Source organism: Ambystoma mexicanum, chromosome 11 (assembly GCF_040938575.1).
Source record: "Ambystoma mexicanum isolate Mex_15411 chromosome 11, UKY_AmexF1_1, whole genome shotgun sequence".
Taxonomy (NCBI): Eukaryota; Metazoa; Chordata; class Amphibia; order Caudata; family Ambystomatidae; genus Ambystoma; species Ambystoma mexicanum.
The window spans coordinates 420,828,589-420,848,213 of NC_090934.1; the positions used below are offsets into that span (position 1 = coordinate 420,828,589).

At 47.8% G+C, this 19,625-nt stretch overlaps 1 protein-coding gene across 17 annotated transcripts in view; it reads right to left on the reverse strand.

Annotated features, from left to right (window-relative positions):
• Window positions 1-19,625, reverse strand: part of DGKZ (diacylglycerol kinase zeta) — a 1,700,725-nt gene that overhangs the window by 894,004 nt on the left and 787,096 nt on the right. For all 17 annotated transcript variants that reach the window (XM_069623235.1, XM_069623234.1, XM_069623231.1 and 14 more), the window contains one exon: window positions 19,549-19,605. In XM_069623235.1, the coding sequence (XP_069479336.1) occupies window positions 19,549-19,605 (57 nt within the window). The remainder of the gene's footprint in view (window positions 1-19,548; window positions 19,606-19,625) is intronic.

The window sequence follows — 19,625 nt, forward strand, 5'->3', positions numbered from 1 at the left end:
AAGACAGGTCCGATACCAAACACTCCGCCCATACCCCCAGCCAAGATATTTCCAAACTAATGACCCAACTATCACTCTGTGATCTGTGGAGGGAACTAGACCCGGAGCGACGAGAATACTCCTTCTCCCCACCGCATAAAGTCCACACCAGGCTGGACTACATGCTGGTCAGTCAGGAGCAGCAAGCCACCTTTCGTGAAGCACAGCATTTACCTAGAGTATTGTCAGACCATTCCCCCTTGATAGTCACATGGGAGGTATACCCGCCCAGACCCCCGGTTCCCACGTGGAGACTGCGGGCCGAGGCCCTGCTGGATGCTGCCTTCCGGGATCACATACAAGACAGCACAGACGAATACTGGCAAAACAATCTAGGCAGTGTAGACTGTATTAGCACCGCATGGGAGGCATATAAAGTGGTCATGAGAGGGGACATGTTAGCAGCGGGGGGAGGGGCTCAGAGACCCATTGTGAACTCCCTGGTAGACGCAGAAAAGAAGCTGGGGGAGCTGGAGAACAGGGTAGACGTGACTCCCGAGTGTCTACAGGAAATAATCAAACTGCGACAAGCCTGTCTGTCCCACTGGGAGACACTGGGGAAATTAAATTATGCCAAACATATAGAAAGGTCACACGCCCTGGGAGATAAACCTGGCAAACTCTTAGCTTGGCTGTACAAAAGGGAGACCCCTAGCACCCCCATTTGCCACATACGCAAACCCGATGGCACCACCGCGCACACACAAGCAGAGATTAATAAGGTTTTTTCTGAGTTCTACCGTGACCTTTATTCCCAGACCCCTCCCTCATCCGACACCGGGATCGAAGACGCCCTAGATTGCATTAAGTTACCCAGGCTAGACTCACAACGGGCTGAAGCCCTAGACGAACCGATTACCCCTGATGATGTGAAGGCAATATTCAGATCACTACCCTCCGGAAAGGCGCCGGGCATGGATGGCCTCCCTGGGGAATTTTATAAGACATACGAGGAGACCCTTGCCCCCCTGCTTGCACCAGTATATAACGAGGCTTTCGAGCGAGGTTCTCTCCCGAACTCCATGAGTGAAGCAATAATAATTCCCATACTAAAGCCTGGTAAAGATGGGACAGATTGCGGGTCGTATAGACCACTTTCTATGTTAAATGTTGACAGCAAAATACTGTCGGCACTGCTCGCCAATAGACTACGCAGAGTGATTCCCCTTCTAATCCATCAGGACCAAACGGGCTACGTGCCCGGGCGTTCTATTACCGAAAACTTACGTAGGTTACACCACATCATATATAGTACCGAGAGGAAATCCCAGAAATACGCCGTAGCGTCACTTGACGCCACCAACGCCTTCGACTCGGTTAGATGGGAATGGTTGTATGCCACCATGGTCAGGATGGGGATCGGACCCGCCTTCCTTAAATGGACTCAATTGATCTACACTAATCCCACCGCCAGGGTGCGCACCAACAAGACTTATTCTGACAAATGGTCCCTCCATAGAGGCACACGGCAGGGATGCCCCTTATCCCCCATGCTCTATATCATAGCTGCAGAGCCGGTGGCCGCATATCTCCGTCAGGAATATGGTGACGGAGGCATTGAGTTAGACGGGGTGTCACATCTCATCTCCATGTATGCAGACGACATGCTACTCTACCTGCATGATCCCGAGCTCCGTCTGCCCTACATTCTGGAGACATTAGATTGCTTCCACACACACACAGGCATACAGATCAATAGGGATAAGTCCTGCCTCTACCCCCTCGCTGCACTGTATAGCGAGGAGTACGGATCCCTGCCCCCACTAGACCTCCAGTGGCAAGTAACATCCTTTAGATACTTGGGTGTTACCATACACCGTAACCCGAGTACCGAACACATCCTTAACACGGTTAGGGCAAAGGACGCACTTGCAAAATCCATGGAGTTCTGGGGGAAGCTCCCTCTCTCTCTGTGGCTGGGCGGGCGGGACTCCTCAAAATGGTAGCGCTCCCACGCCTACTACACTGCTTCACTAACGTCCCCTTCAACATCCCCCCCGCTTTTTTCAGAGACCTGAACAAGCTCTGTAGGGGATTCCTGTGGCAGGGGGGTAGGCACAGGGTGGCGCTAGACATTCTCCGAAGACCCTATGAGAAGGGGGGATTGAAAGTCCCCAATTTCGAACTGTATTACCTGGCTAGTCAACTGAGGCACGTAACGCACTGGATGGCGGATGAAGCCACCACTGACACCCGACTCCTCCAACTGGCCCTGCCGCGACTGCTACTCCGAGACCTACTTTGGGTCGAGAAGGGGGCTCTTCAACATCACCCTTACCTAATCAAACTTGGAACTCAGCTCTGGAAGCGAGCCTGCAAGGCAGTGGGGGTGACAGACCCATATTCCCCGCAGATCCCCATTGCGGCCGTCATGGTGAAACCTTCATGGGGATATACAGACACGCGCACTCAGTGGGAACCCTATGGGGTGGCGGTACTCGGAGACCTCATCCATGAACAAGAGCTCATGACGTTTACTGACCTCAGCGAGTCCACGGGCCTGCCCACGGGCCAGTTCTTGCTCCACAGAGCAGTAATGAAGGCCCTGAAGGAGAGATGGCTAGAGGCCGCCAACCAACTCATGGAGAATGAAGCCATCGAATCATTGCTGGACACTGCCGAAGGAGGTCATGAAACCTCCAGAATGTATGAAGCCCTACTGCAGAGCACGACAAAGGACGCACTGAAATGCAAAAGTAGATGGGAGAGTGAAATGGGCCTCGAATTTGAGGACAAAGCATGGGAGAAAATAACCCATTACCATAAAAAAATCTCCAGAAATGCTCGCCTCCAACTTATTCAGCTGTACATCACCAATAGAGTCTACCTTACGCCCGACGCCATATCAAAGTTCAAAGGAGCCACGATCCAGACATGTCCCAAATGTCACGAGCCAAGGGCGGGTATGACCCACATGTTTTGGAGCTGCCCGATAGTCCAGAGGTTCTGGGCCCGAGTGAAAGAAAAAGTGGCGACAGCTGAGATTGAGGTGGAGATTCATGAGCCAGCAGCCTGCATATTGGGGAGTTACAAGCGAAACAGCAAGAATAAGCCCCTAAATAGACTCACTGACTTGATATACATAACAGCAAAAAGGCGCATAGCCATGGGTTGGAAGAGCGCAGGGGGGCCGAGCGAAGCCCTTTGGTGGGACGACCTCAAGAGATGGATAGCCGCTGAGACTGCGGCTTGGGAAACGGCGATTCAGGTACAAAGGCTGGACTCCAGCGCAGATCTACACCGATGGGTAGCACTAACGGTGCCACTACTCCACCCAGTTACGCATGACGGCACCTCGAACAGCACCGACAGTCCCGACCCGGCTCGTGCCTAAGGAAATCTGAGGACTTCACTGTGGTCTCGGAGGGAGGGGGGAGGGGTGGGAAGGTTGGGTACGTTAAGACATGTTGTTCTTGATTCATACATATTGCATTGTCTAACCACTGTTTCATATGTGTTGAAAAACCAATAAAGAAATTTAAATTAAAAAAAAAGATCAGCTGGATGGCAGGTTTGCAGGATGGCAGGATGCTTCCCCAAAACACCACAGCTTTCCCCTTGGTTATTTGGGGATTTTAGTAGGTTTTCAGATTTGAGGCCTTGCTAGAACAGGATCAGCAATGCTTGGGTTTTGCAGTGGGCGCTGGGGTAGGGTCAGCAATGCTTTGGCCTTGCAGTTGAGATCTGGAGTCTTGTACAGGACGCTGGCGCAGGAAAATCAGGAAGAGTGTGTGTAGAGTCTTGTCTGGGACTCTTATTTATAATACATAGCGACATCACCAAGGTATATGACTGGGGCAGGCTTAACTAAACACGCCTCTAACAAAGGGATCGGACAAGGGTGATAGTCTCCGCCTTGCTCTCAGCTGGTTGGATTTCAGGAAAATGTCAGATTTATGGTGCGAGTTTTACAATGTCCAAAAACCTCCCACAGTTACTTTAACTAAAATCTGATTTTGCTACAAACATACATTTATAAAATTGCAATCTCTTAACAAATTATACACACAGGTTACAGATTTTGTGCAGCACATTTCAGTCTAATCCTCCAGTCTGTGAGACCTTGATTCGCCCTTCTACCAGTTTTTCACACTTTTCAATGGGATTAATATATTACTCAAAAATCTATAACTTTATACATGGGTGGGGGTGATCATAAGGGATGTATGTACAAAAATTCGCATTTGCAACATGGATACTTTTCTTGGAATTTGCCATCCTTCGCCATTTCTGTCCTCAAGGTGTCAATGAAGTCTACCAAGTCTTAAAAAAAAAGCCAAAAAAATCACTTTTACACTGCGAAAATTCTACATTTTTACAAAGTCTTGCTGCAGAGATAAAAGTCTTTAAAGTGTATTTATGAAATAGTCTTTGGAAACAAATGCAGTCTTGTCACTGGATCATTTTATTTCCTTCCTTCAACTGCAACCAACTGTCATTTCCTTCAAAGCAAGGTGGGAGTATCTCAGCTTGATTGCAGGTTTTATTGCACATAACCCCTTTACACTGCTAAATAAGGCACGCTTTCATTCAACAATTTCTTTTTTAAACTGTCAATTTTTTTTCCTTCAGTTTGCAAAGGCCCCTTTTTTACATGTGTGGTGAAACGCTAGCATTGCTTTCTTTAAATTTGGTTTGGCAGCTCCATCAAATTGCCACACTGTCTTTGCAGCCAAAGTAATTTTCTTGAAAGCAGGAGTTTTGTCTGAAGCACAGATATATTGAAACTGACCAGGCTCAGAGAGTTAGAGTTTCTTTGAACTGCTGAGCTTTGGATACTTTTGGAAAGAAATAAACGTGTGTTCCTGTGTGAGTAAAAAGTGAAGTTCCTTGTTGATTTCTCTAAGAGTTGGTTTGACAGGGCCCGTCATTCAGGAATTATGCCTGGTTTTGCTCAGGCACAATGAAATAGCCTGGGCATGGCAGAGCCTTTTTAATCACAGTGGTTTCAGAATGAACAGATTGAATCAGCGTCAAAGGGTGAAAAAGTTTCATTTTGAAGGGGAATTTTGGGTTTTCAGCAAAGCAGTGCTGCCTTTTCCTTTTATTCCCTTTATATGTTTCAGAACACACTGGCACGCTTCTTTAGTGTGTCCCCTTGTTCCATCCTGCCTGAAGTGTGCTTGGCAGGATGGTGCAGCCATCTTTTTGTTGCTGCAAAAACGTAGTTTTGGGGTCCTGGCGAGCCATATTGCCGTTTCTTGTACAAATGCAGCTTGGGGATGTGGGGGAAATGCTGTTGAGTAGGTCAATATATCCCGCAGAAGCAGGTTCCTAGGCATGTGGGGGAGGACTAGTTACTGCTCCTCCGTTTGCACCAAGAGAGGAGCGAGTTCCCTGTGAATGCCCTCTAGCTGGTGCAGCCACCCCAGGATTTCTTTCCAATACGTTTTTATGTGGAGGCAACTCCACCACTGATGCCAATAGGTGCTTATTTGGGGGCATACTCTCCAGCGGTAGGGGGAAATGCCTGCATATATTTTAGCCAAGCGTTGGGGGTTAGGTGCCATTGTGTTAAGATTCTGCAATTGTGCATTTTGTATTGTAATGTGATGGATGATTTCTAGACCGCTCTATACATCGCTTCCCACACCTCGTGATTGTCTTCCAAACCTAGGACTTCATCCCATTTTGATTTTTTGCGTGGTGGTGGTAGGTGGCCCCCATCTAAGAGGGCTCTATATATCTTTGTTATAAGACCTTTCATTCCTTTATGGGTGCTTAGTAGGTTTTCAAAGGCGGTGAGGGGAGGGGTTGCAGCTGCCCATTTTGAATCTATAAGAACCACCTTCAGTTGCAGGTATGGGAGTGGCTTAATCCGTAGCCCTTGCTGTGCATTCTCTAATTCTTCCTTGGTTAGGAAACCCCACCCATCCACATTTGGCCAGCTACAATTAGGGCTTGTTCGTATTGTGGTTGAAAGCAAATTGGGTCTATAAATCAAGTCCCTGATGGGGGTGCCCAGATGCAACAGAGGGGAGGGCCAGGATGCGATTCCAGCCATGCTAGGGTTCTTTGTGCTCCATATAGGCCACAGTGCCTGTAAAACTGGATGTTCTCATGCCTTACGCAGGATGGATTGTGGAGGAGCCCACAGCCATTCTCCCAAGGTTACTGGGGAGAAAAGGCAATTTTCTAGGTCAACCCATTGTTTGGTCTTCGACTCTCGGATGTGGTCTACCAGGATTCGCAGTTGTGATGCTTATGGTATTATTCGTCAAGGTCCGGGTATGCCAGGCCCTTTTCTCCTTTGGGAGAATCAATGTGCTATCGGCAATGCAAGGCTTCATCTCCCAGAGGAAAGCCCGGAGGGCGCTTTTTGTTGTGGCAAGGAATTAGTCCGGGAGCACGACAGTAAGGGGTTGAAAGAGGACGAGAAGCTGTGGTAGGGCATTCATTTTTATGGAGGTTAACCTCCCGGCCCAAGAAAGTTTCAGTTTCCCCAGGTTTTCGAAGTCCTGCTGAATCTTGGCCCAGAGCGGTTTGTAATTACCTTGCAAATTTGTCTGGTTATCATTATCCCTAGGTAGCACATGCTGTCTGCGATTTTGAGGTCCCAGTTTGCTGGACTTGCGCCCAGCTGTTGGGCAACTTCTACGAGGGCAACAGTTTTGTTACGATTTATACGAAACCCTGAGTGAGCCCCATATTGCTCTATCCAGTCCAGAAGCGCGGGGGATGGATTGTACAGGATGTGGAACAGACCAGAACATCGTCCACAAACAGGGCTAGTTTATACTCTTTGCCACATCTCACCAGACCCTTTATCCTGTTATCGCTTCTGATGCTCTGGGCTCCATGACTAAGATGAAGACCAATGGTGAAAGAGGGCACCTTTGCCGAGTTCCTCTGGTTAGCGTGAATTGCAGCGATGCCACCCCATTAACTATGACGTTGGAGTGAGTGTTGTTGTACAGGGCTTGTGTGCCCCGCAACCATTCCGGACCCAGGCCTGCCTTCTGTAGGATTTGGGTCATTAAGTGCCATTCCACCCAGTCGAAGGCCTTTTCGGCATCTACCGAGATCAGTTTGGCATCTACATGTGTGTCGTAGAAGCCATTAGGTCCAATGTTTTGCAGACACTGCCGGCACCCTGCCTTTCTTCAACATATCCTACCTGGTCATTGTGGACCAATTGGGGGATGAGCTCGCTCAGTCTATTAGCTAGGATGCTTGCATATATTTTTGCATCTACGTTAACAGAGAAATTGGCCTATAAGTGCTGCAGTCCAGCTCATCTCTTCCCTCTTTTGGTATGACAATGATCCTGCTTCTGTGAATGACGGTTGAGCATTCCTTGTAGCCAAGAGGTCATTATACAAAAGGGCTAGGAAAGGGGAAAAGGCTTCTCTCAGCCTTTTATAATATGTTGGTCTAAACCCATCCACACCTGGTGCAGATCCTGCTTTCAAGTGTGAGATGGCATGGTCTACCTCTTTTGATGTTATAGGGGCATTCAATGTATCCCAGTCTGAGGGTTGTATTTGGGGGAATGGGACTCTGGCCATGAATTCCATGGTGCTCTCTTGTGGGGGGCGGGAGAGGGTTGCAGTCGGTGGAGTATAGCTTTTGGTAGTATTGGGCGATAAAGGCCGTGATATCGGTTGGGTTAACCAGGGTGGTTCCAGAGGGGGAGCTAATTTTGAGGACTGCCCTTTTGGCTCTCTGTTTTCAGAGTTTGGCTGCGAGCAGAGTGTGTGCTTTGTCCCCTTTCTCGAAGTACTTCTGTTTGACATCTGAGGTGGGTTAAGTCCTTCTCCTGCCAAACCTCAATTCCTGCCTGAGGTCTCCGATTTCCCCCTCTATGTTGAGGCGCATCACATCCCTCTCTCTCCCTTGCTTTTTCCTGGTCTTTTATTCCCTGCTTAATTTGGGTTTCCGTAAGGAGTTTTATTCTTTTCATATCTTTTTATATCGTAAGCAACAATGGAGACACCCTATATAATGCTATGTCCACTTTACTGATCAAAGTGGTAACAAAATCTGTTTTCATGGAAAAATTGGTAGAAATATGCAAAACTCTACTGGAGAAAGTAGGGGCAACAGTGAGCTCTCTTCTCAATCCAAAAAAAGTTAAATTACTGCTAGGAAATTGTGATTGGGGTACCACTTTGGAGAAACTTAGTCAGTATAAAATTGTAAGGTCATATGGTGTCATTTTATAAGGGCGCGGACGTTCCGGAACCGTATCTCTACTCATTCCCTCAGAAAGCATGGAGAAACTTCTTTATGAGATTCCGTTTTAATGTGCTCTTAACAGGAGAAATTATGCTAATCAGAACCAAGGGGGCTGAGTCGGTAGCGGCTTGTAGATTTTGCAGAATAGTTGACATTAGTGAGTCACTAAGACATCTTTTAATTGATTACTACAGGAAAGGCAACGATATTTTAATCGTTTTGTGTTTGACACCTCAAAAGTTGACCTCGAATTACTCTGGAAACCTATGTTTGATGACAAAATTCCTCTGCAATTGGCGGTTGTTTGTTTCCTAAAGTTGGTATGTAATTTGGTATAAGGTTGAGTCAAATACAAAAGTGTTTTAAAGCATATGGAAACCTTTTCTCATTATTTATGCAAATGTGATGAAATGCTCTGAACTGTTATTTCTTTTAAAATAGGAATGCAAATTGGTATAAGATTGAGTTAAATGCAGAACAGTTTTTAGTATTTGGTAAACGCAATAGGGGATTGTTCTTGTAAATTCTTTCCCTTTTTATCTTTTTTTTTTCTTTGTGATTGTGAATGTGAATGTAAATGTGATGAAATGTACTGAACTGTTATTTTGTGAAATGATTCTTTTATTCGCTTGTGTACTGATTTGTAAAGGTTTCTTTGAAACTATACACAAATAAAATAAAAAATAAAAATCTTTTCACAGGCCCCCTGTGAAATTAACAGGCCCCGGATAGTTGCCTTTGCCGCTTCCCATATCATGTTACAGAGGATATCCCTTGTGTTTCTTTTTAAAAACTCCTGTACTTCCTTGTCTAGCGATTGTCTGAAAGGTTTATCCTTAAAGAGTGTGTCATTGCACGTCCATAGTTTTTCTACAAGCCTACCTGGACCCAGGTCGAGATCTAGGGTGACCATGTCATGGTCGGACCACCCTATAACCTCTATTGTGGCGTTTTTCAACAGATATTCTAGGTCCCCATTCAGGAAAAAGTAGTTTATGCGAGAGCAAGTTTGGTGTGGGGGAGAATAGAAAGTGTATGTTTTATCTAGCGGGTAGTTGGGTCCTTGGGTCCGCCACACATCGATTAACAGATGGTCTATGATTCGTCCTGGAAAGTTTTCCTGTCTGTCGTGTGGGGCACCTTCTCTGTAGGATCTCAAGTCCATGTCTGGGTTAAAGCTAAGGTTAAAGTCTCCCCCCCAGAGATTAGAGAGCCCATACTTTCCCCGTCGAGTCGCAGGAAGACCTCTCTGCAAAACGCTAGCTGCTGGGAATTTGGGACGTATGTGGAGCATAAGGTTCTTGCTCTGGACCCCAACGGATCCCTGCACAATAAGGAACCTTCCCCCTGGATCTCTGTGTGTTTGTGATATTTGCAGCTCAAGGGAGGAGCGATACAGGATTCCCCCCCTCCCCCCTTCTCTTCCAGCCCAGAGGCCCGCAAGGCTCCTCCTAGGTTTCTGCCTAATAGGGTGAATTCTTCATTGCACCTAAACCTAGTCTCCTGCATGAAGAGAATGTCTAATTTGGTCTGCCGAAATGCCCTGACCAGCATGGATCTTTTCTGTGGTGAGTTGAGGCCTTTGACGTTCAGGGTCCCCATGCGAACAGTGTCACCTGCCATCTGTGTTTTGCTTAGTGTGCTTTTTATGCGGCCATGTGTGTTGTGTATTATGGAATAGTAGGTGGTCCTCATATCTTAAGTGTGCATTTGGTTTGTGGTCGAGCGCTTTAAGTGTCTGCCTGCGTGCATTAGATTCCTTTTTAAAGTATGGATTAAGTGGATTGGTCTTTATGCTTTTTGGCTTTCCCTCTTCCCTCCGTGAACCGTGAGTGAACCCGCTTGTAGCCCCCCTCCCTCCGCTGCGCTGATAGGAATGGAAAAAATACAAAGATGGAAATAGAAGAAAAAGGCATTCTCCCAATGTCGGAGACGCCCTAGGTGTTCAAATAGGGCGAGCCCCGGGAACATTTTGTTCAAACATTGCCTCTAGTCACTTTTGATTAGCTTGAGTGTGTAATGGTAGCATGTTCATATACCAAGCCCGACTTGCCCAACGCAAAGGGGGAACAGGCCCCCGCTATGGCAGCAAGGGGTTTGTTTCCTTTTCCTGTTGGTGTTCATGTTTTCGGGCGCTGATCTTTTAGTTTGGCATTATTAGCTCGGATCAGTTGCCCCCTCCAGGGTCCAATGGCTGCACAGTGCTCGCTACCTTGCCTCTCTCTTTCATGGGGTGTTCAGTCTTGTAAATATGCTCTTGTTCTTTGAACGGCCTCTCTGTGACCAGGGCCTGCATGATTTCCTGACTGGTTCTGAGAATGGCATTCACCTTCCGATAGTCCTTCCTTGACCTGCAGTCCCCTTCAAGACGTTGGTGGCCTCTTCTCCTGAAATAACTCTATATTCCTCTTCTTTGAAGGTGCACGTGAGCACAAATGGGAAGCGCCATCTGCATCTTGTGTTGCGCAATCGCAGCCATGATGTCAGTCGTCTGCAGGCTCTTTTTCGGGCCAAAGTCTCGGCTGAAAGGTCCTGGAAAATGTTTATCCTTGAGTCCTCGAAGTCGATGTATTTTCTTTCCCTGGCATGTTTGACGATCTCCATTTTGTGTATATAGTGGTGGCATTTCGTCAGAACAGATCGTGGGCCGCCTGCTCGGTGCACCCTTTCAAATTCTAGTTCTGGTGTTAAGGGAGTGGGAAGGAGGGTAGTTATCACAGCTTTAATGCTTCTTTCTAAGGTCGCTGGTGTCTCGTTAGGGATCTCCTTGAGGCTTTGAATCCTAATAGTCGCTCTCCTCTCCCCATTTTCCAAATCATTGTTCTTTACCTCCAGGTCTTGGAATCGGCCTTGGGATCAAGTTCCATAATAGCCACTGATTGTTGATAGTTCTCTAGTGCTTCAACTTTATCTTCTAACCTGTGCACTTTCTCTTGAAGAGCAGAGACTGTCATGGTCATGCTGTACCTAAACGAACTTTGAGTAGTAGGCACACATCCGCTTTAGTCGATGCTTCCTGTTCTCCACCCGGGATGAAGGGGGACCTCTTGTGATTGGGAAGCTGCCATTGTTTGGTCTCGCCGAAATTCCTGCAATTTCTGGATCATTGAGAGGTTAATCTCGCTCTGCATGTGCCTTGCACTCTTTATGCTCCCTCAGTGGGTTATGGCGGTCATCCTGCTGCAGGTGTGCTCTTGTTTCCCCTATTGCTTTGCTGCGAGCTTGTCTTTTGAATGTTGTTGCTTGCTCTCGTGGGACTCTCTGCAGTGGAATGTGGGGGGAGTAGGGGGATCCAATGTCCCACTTGCACACCCCTCGTTTGCTACTGTCCTCTGTAGCCAGGAACGGCCCCCGGGCGGCTCAGCAGGGCCGGGGCGGGTGGCCGTTCAGTAGGGTATTCGGCCTAGGGGGTACACTGTCTTGGGTAAGCCTTGTTAAAGCCGACAACCCTGTTTGCTAGTTGCCTGCTCATGGTTCCGACCCAAGGCTGGTCAATAGTTCAGCTCCAGGGGAAAGCGTGCCATTTTCCTGTTCCGGTCTGAGGCGGCGTTGGAGTATGAGCTCCCGTTGTCTCCCTATTGACTCTGTCACCTGCGACTGCACCCAGTCCAGCCCGAGCTCTTGTGGAAATGATTCTGCGCTGTAGTCCTTATCGTTGCTTTTGGAGCGAAATCGCTCCTCACCAAGTGCTATGTGAGGCTGCTTTAGCTTCCCTAGGTGCAGGCGTTTGCTTATAGTGTAGTGGTAGACATTGCACGTACGGGGAAAGAGGGGGGGGGTGGAGCTCTAGTTGCCCCCAGGCGTGTTCCTGCGGCCTCTCTTACGGGCTATGGCTTTCCGGGGGCTCCTCTGCCGTGCCTCTTGCTACTGTGTGGCGCAAGGGATCCCACCTCGCTTGCTGCCGCTGTGCTAGTCCCTATGGTCCTGGGGCACCCCGGACCTCTCGCCTTCCCAGTTCGCTGTCCGCTAGGGAGGGGGTGGGCCTTCATTGGAGTCCGCTGGAAGGCAGCCAGGAGGCCGTTTTCACCTCTTTGTGGCTCCCCTTCGCTTCGTGGGCAGTTCTGCGGTATGTGCTATAGACCCGACAGGGTCCAATCACACCACCGGCCCCAGACCCACCACCAGAGGCAGAGAGATGGGGGTAGCGACGAAGGGGGCCTGCAGCACCCCTTTGGCTGTGGCCACGTTTGTGCTGGAACGCAGCTTAGATCATTGTGGCGGGGTATCACAGCTCACCGTCGCCAGCCTCCCCCCTCTCACCTGTTGTCTGAAGCGGTGTAATAGTCTCGTAGGGGGGGGCCTCGGTAAGGATCACTCTCAGGCCGCATGTTCTTCCGCAGCTGCCAGTGGGGGCCTGCCGCTGCGTCCCACGTGTTGCATTTCTCTGCTCCGGATAGCCGGGTCCAACAATGGCGCAGCTCCGGACTCCTCCGCCTCGGGTCTGCTCCAACGCAGGCAGCCTTGGAGCTCCTCCCCTGCGGTGTGGCGAATCTGCAGGCTGCTCCGATCGGGTCTCCCAGTCTTTTCCAGGCAGCAAGGGTGCCGTGTGCCTCAGTTGTCGGGCGCAGTGACTGCTGCGTGGTTTTCGTCCAGTCATCCAACTCCCGATGGCCCACGTGGTTGGTCCTGGTAACGGCTTTGCGGAGGCAAGTGCACTGCTGGTAGGGACCTCTGCTATTTTAGCTACGTTTACAGGGATGCGGGGTCTGATTTTCTTCAGGGGTTGGTGCACTTGCTGCTGGCTCCTTCCTCGTTCTGGCTTCTTTGGGGCCGCTTGCGGGCTTGGCAAGCGTTGGTTTCCCGCTATTGTTCGAGGGTTCCGACGGAGCCGAGTGCTTAGGCGGCCATTTCGCCTGCGCCCCCTGGTGGTCTCCCCCAATGTATTTTAATGCTAAAGCATACACCAACCTCCCTCCCTGTAACCTCCCTGAGCCCCTACAGCACACTTCCAGGCCTCAGCTGCATCTGAAAGAGTTTTGGGGTTTGAGACGCATGCCCCCCCCCCTTCCCAACACAAGTATTCAAGATCATGGTGGCCGATGGGGCAATCCCTGGGCTGCTAGTGGTTTGGATTCTAGGGTACAGTGCCAATATGCCCAGCGGGCAGGCTCAGGCTTGGAGACAGGCAAGTATCACTGGGACAGAATGAAGGGGCACACACTGATAGATCTTTTTTGGCCCTTCCATAAATTTTTAGGACAGGCTGGCTACCTCCCAGATTAATTGTATTAAGGGAGGCAGGCACCCCACATGGTCGAAGGACTATGCACAGGCTAAAACAATGGGCTTTGCCATTGCTTGTTTCACTTCCTGTAACATATTTTGTCAGAGATACATCACATGGTCAACCACATTAGCGAAAAGTATTTCCAAAGGATTGTCTCAGCCATACTGGATTTAGCAGGGAAGGAAATTAAAAGTATAGCTTGCCCTTAATAGCGAACCAGATAGGGGCTATGACCTTGCCCTACTCATCAGGTCAATGGGCCCCACCAATCGAGCACACCGTCGGTGGCTCCTCCTCTTCCACAGCCAAATTAAGCCATTTGCAGCGAAGATGATCAGAGTGACTTATCAAGATGAGACATTAACCTTCTACCTGGAATCCATCCATAAATGCAGACAAGTGCTCTGAAACAGCAGGCAGGCAACTCGCATCACTCCACAAACCCCGCACCCCAAATACATGTTCTTTAAGTAACACGGTTTTAAAATGGGACAAAGTAGATATGTAAATGTAAGCTCAAAAGCTAGTCTCCCCAGTAGGACCCAAACTGGCCCGTAACAGGGGAAAGCAACTGCAGTCCCAGTCGAGGAACTGGAGCATGTAGAGAACTCCCCAAAAGAGCCCATCCTCAGCCCAAGATGAATCAGTCTCCCACACAACTATAACCAAGCACATATGGTGCTAGTAGGCCCCTTGCAGGTTGTGTAGTCCAGCGCATTTCTCCCAGAAGACCCACAGTTCAAAGCTCAACTTCATTTAAGATTTCCTATATTTGAACCCAGCTTTCCTGCCTAGAATCATGCCATTCGGGTCTCAGAATCCAGTAGAAATAATATTATGCCGTCTCTAGCGCATAGTTTCAACACACCAACACAGACGTTGGGAAGGCTGAAAGTTGCTCCATATTTGTGCAGGTGCCAATCAGAACCGTGCGATCCTTTAGCAAAACAGCCACCAAATATAGTGTGGTAGGATCAGAGAAGCAGGTTCTTTGCTTGGAGGTGGGTGCAGACTATATCGATACCCCTGCCCTCACGTCTTAAAATGAATCTTCACAACCAGCAGTGCTGCTATTGGCAAATTAATTGGTCCTCCTGATTAACCACTGGCATTTTCTGCAGTACTGCTCTACTTGGCTGCCTGCAAAAGTGGAATGAAAGCCTCACCTCAGTCTTTTGCAGGCTAAAGCGCCAAGATCTCTTGTGTGAAGTGCACAGCAACAGCAAAGCCTAATGCTATCCAATGGCAAGGTGCGTTTTGGCTCAATGAGCAGCAAGCCATCGTATGAAGATTCACCAAGCCCCACCCACAACCAGCCCCCTGCAGCTATTACAGACAGAAACGGACTCGGAACCATGCAACGTTTAGGCTGGTCAGGGGCTCAAGCAACTTGCCGCTCTGGTCAGACAGGAAACAAGAACACCCCAAGTCAAAGCTTGCAGTGACCTCGTTTAGGTAGGCAAATCAGTGCCTCTTTGGCATGGCCACACAGCCTTCTGGATACATTTCTGTTTTCTAGACTTGAGGCATTAGCGCCATAACAATGATGGGCAAGTCACTGGCTCAATCACCCACATTTCGTTCAACCAACACAGAAGCACATACTGCAGCATCATTTGGGCAATAACCCTCTTCCGTTAGAAATGCTACTCTAGTAAATGGTCAACTTTCCTTCAACTCTTACATCTTCTCATTTTCTTTTCCTTCTGCTTCCCTCGTGACAATTGTGAAAGTCACTTAGCAATAACCGAAAGCAGCGTTGGGTGCTAAATGGCACTGTGCTTGGAGTGCTCAATCCATTCTGTGCCGACCTAAGGATATTTATGATCCCACCCTCCCGCTGCTAACCCAGCGGGAGCACAGATTGACTGACAAATCCATGGGTGTTTGGACTTCACAAGCCAAGCCCAACCTTCCTAGATGCAGTCCAAAGGGTCTTGGGCAGGTTTAAATAACTAAACCCAGCAGCAGGGCACGTCTTCACTGGAGCGTTTACTACTCTGCTAGGCCTCCTCTTTCTAGAGACTTAAATGTGGTTGGAATTTGTTGATTTTTGAGGGAGTTGTAGGTTACCCTCCCACCCCATCCTTATATTCAGGTAGCCTCCAAGTACCTTTCTTGAACTCTAGTTTTCTCGAAATACAAGCACAAATTGGTTTAAGAATACACCAAGGGTTACATGAGATTTTAAATCGCATCCAAAATAACCAATCCCATTACAACTATTACAACGAATCCCATTACAACGAATCCCATTACAACGAATCCCAATTCCTTTTGTTTTTTTTTTTTTTTTTTTTTTTTTTTAGGGAAGTTGGGAGGGCTTTCTTCGAAACACCTCTGCCCCCCTCCCCTCCAAGTCACCTAAGAGCCACCCTTTTTTTGTTCAAAATACTTCCCCCCCAGCCCCAGAACCAATATTATCCACTGCCAACCCCCATTTTTTGTGTTTCTCCAAATTCGTTATTTTCAGTTTGTTATAATGGGATACGTTATTTTGTGATTCGTTATAATCACTGCATAGCGATGAAATGAGGTTAGCAGAACAGATCACTGGTTTGGAATGCAGCAGAGCCAATTCAGCCATTTATCCTTTTTTTTGTAAATTTATTTATTGTGTGTTATAGTGTACAAAAAAAAAAAACTTTTCACACAAGACATAGCCTAACAATTCATAAAATCTATCCTTTTGTGTTTAATAAATTGTGTACCATTAATTAGGTATTGGTCAATGATGTCCATCACTACACTACATTGTAAAGACTGATACCAAGCTCTAGAAAGTTACTATTCATCTAAATAAAGTGTTGCAGCACCATCCCACAAACCTTGAAACGTTTACATCAGGTTCCAGCATCCCTCTTCTTAAACCAACCATTCAGGTTTTTTGAACTGGCGCAATGACCGAAGTCTCTCAGCAGCTTTTCAGAAACATGTGTACCACTCCTCAGAAGCATAAATCGCAGCTTCTGTGAAGCAGAGGAGGCATTGATTATGCTAGGTCAGAAGCACTCTCGATACCCAAGGAAAGTGCTGCGGAAAGTGGTGTCCAGGGATCCAAGCTGCAGCACTTGCCTGTATCGTGACCCGATCCATGTTCACTTTGTGGGCCATCTTCCACCATCCAGTCTTCTCCCACCACCATGCATGCTTAGCAAGGCACAATTACTCAATGGTTCGCTCTTTAGAACCAACAAGAAAGACTGGAACAATCTCGAGTTAAGCATAATGAGCACCGTCTGGTGAGAGTACCCAGGTGCTGCTAATGATTGCAGCACACAAGCAGGGGATGGGGGGGGGGGTCAGGTCTGCCACCTCAAGATGAATGATCCCTATTCTCCTCTACCTCTCGCGTTCTGCCTTTCCTTCCGCTGCTCTACTTTCCCCAACAGCAGACTTTCTCCGGTTCTCGCCTGTAGTACATTTATGCATGCACTGGCGTTATGTAGCATGAATATAGCTAGAAACAGTGCTGCATTTAAAGAATACAAAAATGGGAGAAAACTTAAGAGGACTGGGAGAGCAGCGAGACGATGGGGAAGAAGTGTGTTCATGGGGACAATCTCATTGGTCCTACACAGATCTCTAAACTAGGGCCAGAAGACAAGGCTACATTTTGGGATCAGAGCAGTATGGCAAACCTCAAAAGTTATGACGGAAATCTGGGGATAGGCTGACAAGAAATAGGGCCTCATTACGACTCGTATTACCATTCCGCCTCCGTGACTCCCGGAAATACCAGGGCATTACGACCCCGGTGTCCCGGGAGTCACGGAGGCGGAATGGTGTTAATCCCCATTCCCATCGAGTCCCATAGGACTCGATGGGAATGGGGAAGTGGAAACACCGGCACCATCTCGTGATGGTGCCGGTGTTTCCACGTCCGCCTGCAGGCCAGACCTGGCGGGAAGATCACCTTCCGCCTGCAGGACTCGGATCAGGCGGTCCGGAATTAACAGTGGCGGCGGGTTTACCGCCACTGTTAATTCCAGACCGCCCGACCTGTAATGAGGCCCATAGTCTAGGTAACAATAGATGCCGGCCCATGGGCAATAAAGAACTGTACATAACAGGCTTTAATGTCATTGTGTTTATGGTTTACACAATATATACATACAAAAGAAACAACAGAATAAGACGGGGCTCCAAAATTCTTACCATTTTAAAAAGGGCGCAATAGACATACATAAATTACTCCAACCACCCCTTGCTAAAACTGATGTAATACTCCCATCACTAAAACACAATTTCTAAAACTGACGGCGCCACATTTAAAACCTCTAGACACCTCCCTATAGCTTCCTAACGATCCTTTATAGATACAGTACGATTCCTAGTTTCTTCCTTTTACATCAAATGTATCTTATATTTAAAGTGGAGAAGCGCCAGAATCAGTGCAATGGAATTTCCGTTAATAAACGGACAATTATTTGTGCTACATCCCGCCGCCCCCCCCCCCCCTCCAACTCCCTGCTCCACCTTTCCTTAAGTTAAACTGCGAGATCTGCATCGCTTTCCTGTCAGTGACCTGTATTTATGATTTGCAGGTATGATATTTTATTTATAGTGCACTCATACACAAGTGTATCAAGGCGTGAAACAATCCAGCCTACGTCTATCGCACCCCTTCTCTTTTCTCCCAGAAACACTATTCAGATATTTAAAAATTTGACACATTCCATAACTTGGTTCCATGCAATGCAGACATGCTTAATTTAGAATATACACGTGTATGTTCTCCAAATATTAACCTACCTACTTTCTGATGACTCACTAATTTCTCAGCTATGTGGCCACAGAAAGAGAGCACTCTAGTGATGGCCAGAGCAACCATTGGAATGGTCAAAGAAAAATAACACTGTGTATAAAAAAAAAAAGGAGCCGTTCCCAATGGGCGTACAATGTGGGCTAGGGGCGGCGTGAGACAACATGGCTAAAATAATTAAACAACCTTTACCAAATCCTGCGACAGCATGCAATGGTCACAGATAATTCAGAAATCCAAGACATGTCAGCGTGTGCAGGCAGAGACTTCCTCCTTGCACAATCATCCATGCCCAGGCCAAGAGAGCAGGTCCTCTATACTGTACTGAAGCAGGGAAGCAATGGATGGAAGGGCTGGGATCAGTCTACTTCATCAGATTGGGAACAGAGGGGATGGTTTCCCTGGACCTGTACACTGCTCTAGGTTTCCCCATGCAGAGACATTGCCACTTCACAGGAGGATTATACGCTGTAGCTTAGACCACCATTTTCTGGCCATAGCTCATCCTGGTAGCAAAACACTCACATTTTATCTACAGCGATCGATTGATGCATCCTACTCTCCTACTTTCTTCTGTTGTGCAAACGCAGCAATTCCCCGCCACTCTGACCCAATCGAAGCTACCAACTGCCTTTGATCTTGGTCTTGGCAGACGACCTGAGCCAGCATGTAATCAGCTCTGGAAGGGGAATCCCCTTGACGTTTAGGCTCATGGTTTGCACCAACGTTAAATCCACTCTACCCGGTCTTCTCTGTGGATTTCCAGCCTTGTCTTCATCCCACCACATATCGGGCTGTTGTGTCCAAGCGCTGGACCATCTGATAGTAGGTCAGAAACTATGACACAGAAATATAACAAGTAATTTAATCCGCTAAGTTGGGTCTGAACAATGGTGGATGGGTGGGCAGTAAATTTTGCAACACAGCTCTCACTCCATGCTCATTCCCAGAACAATAGTTTGATTTTCCATGCAGCTCATCTCCATGTAGGTTAAATTATGACCAGCAAATGGCTGTAAACTTGGACTGTACACTTGTCGCTCCCCTGCTCTGGATGAATTAAGGTTTAATCCTGAGATGCCTTGCTAAGGGGCGATACATTTCAATAGATCTGAGCTACACCAATGCCAATTGCAAACCACTTTCTTCTCCAGCATGGGTGCTACCCAGTTCCTAGCAGTGTCAGGTGCCCTTTGAGGTTCCCACCACCAATATCCCTTTTGTCTCCAGTGATCTCCTCCTCCTCCAATCTTCAACTTTTCATCACCAACAAGGGTTATTAAAAGCTATTTGCACCTACAAGGCAGACTGTACCAGAGGCGACATGGCCCACTCTCACCTCACGTAGGTTCCGAGATCCAGATTCCCTGAACGATGGCTTGCATCTGAAGTTAATCTGTGGTAGTGAGAAAAAAA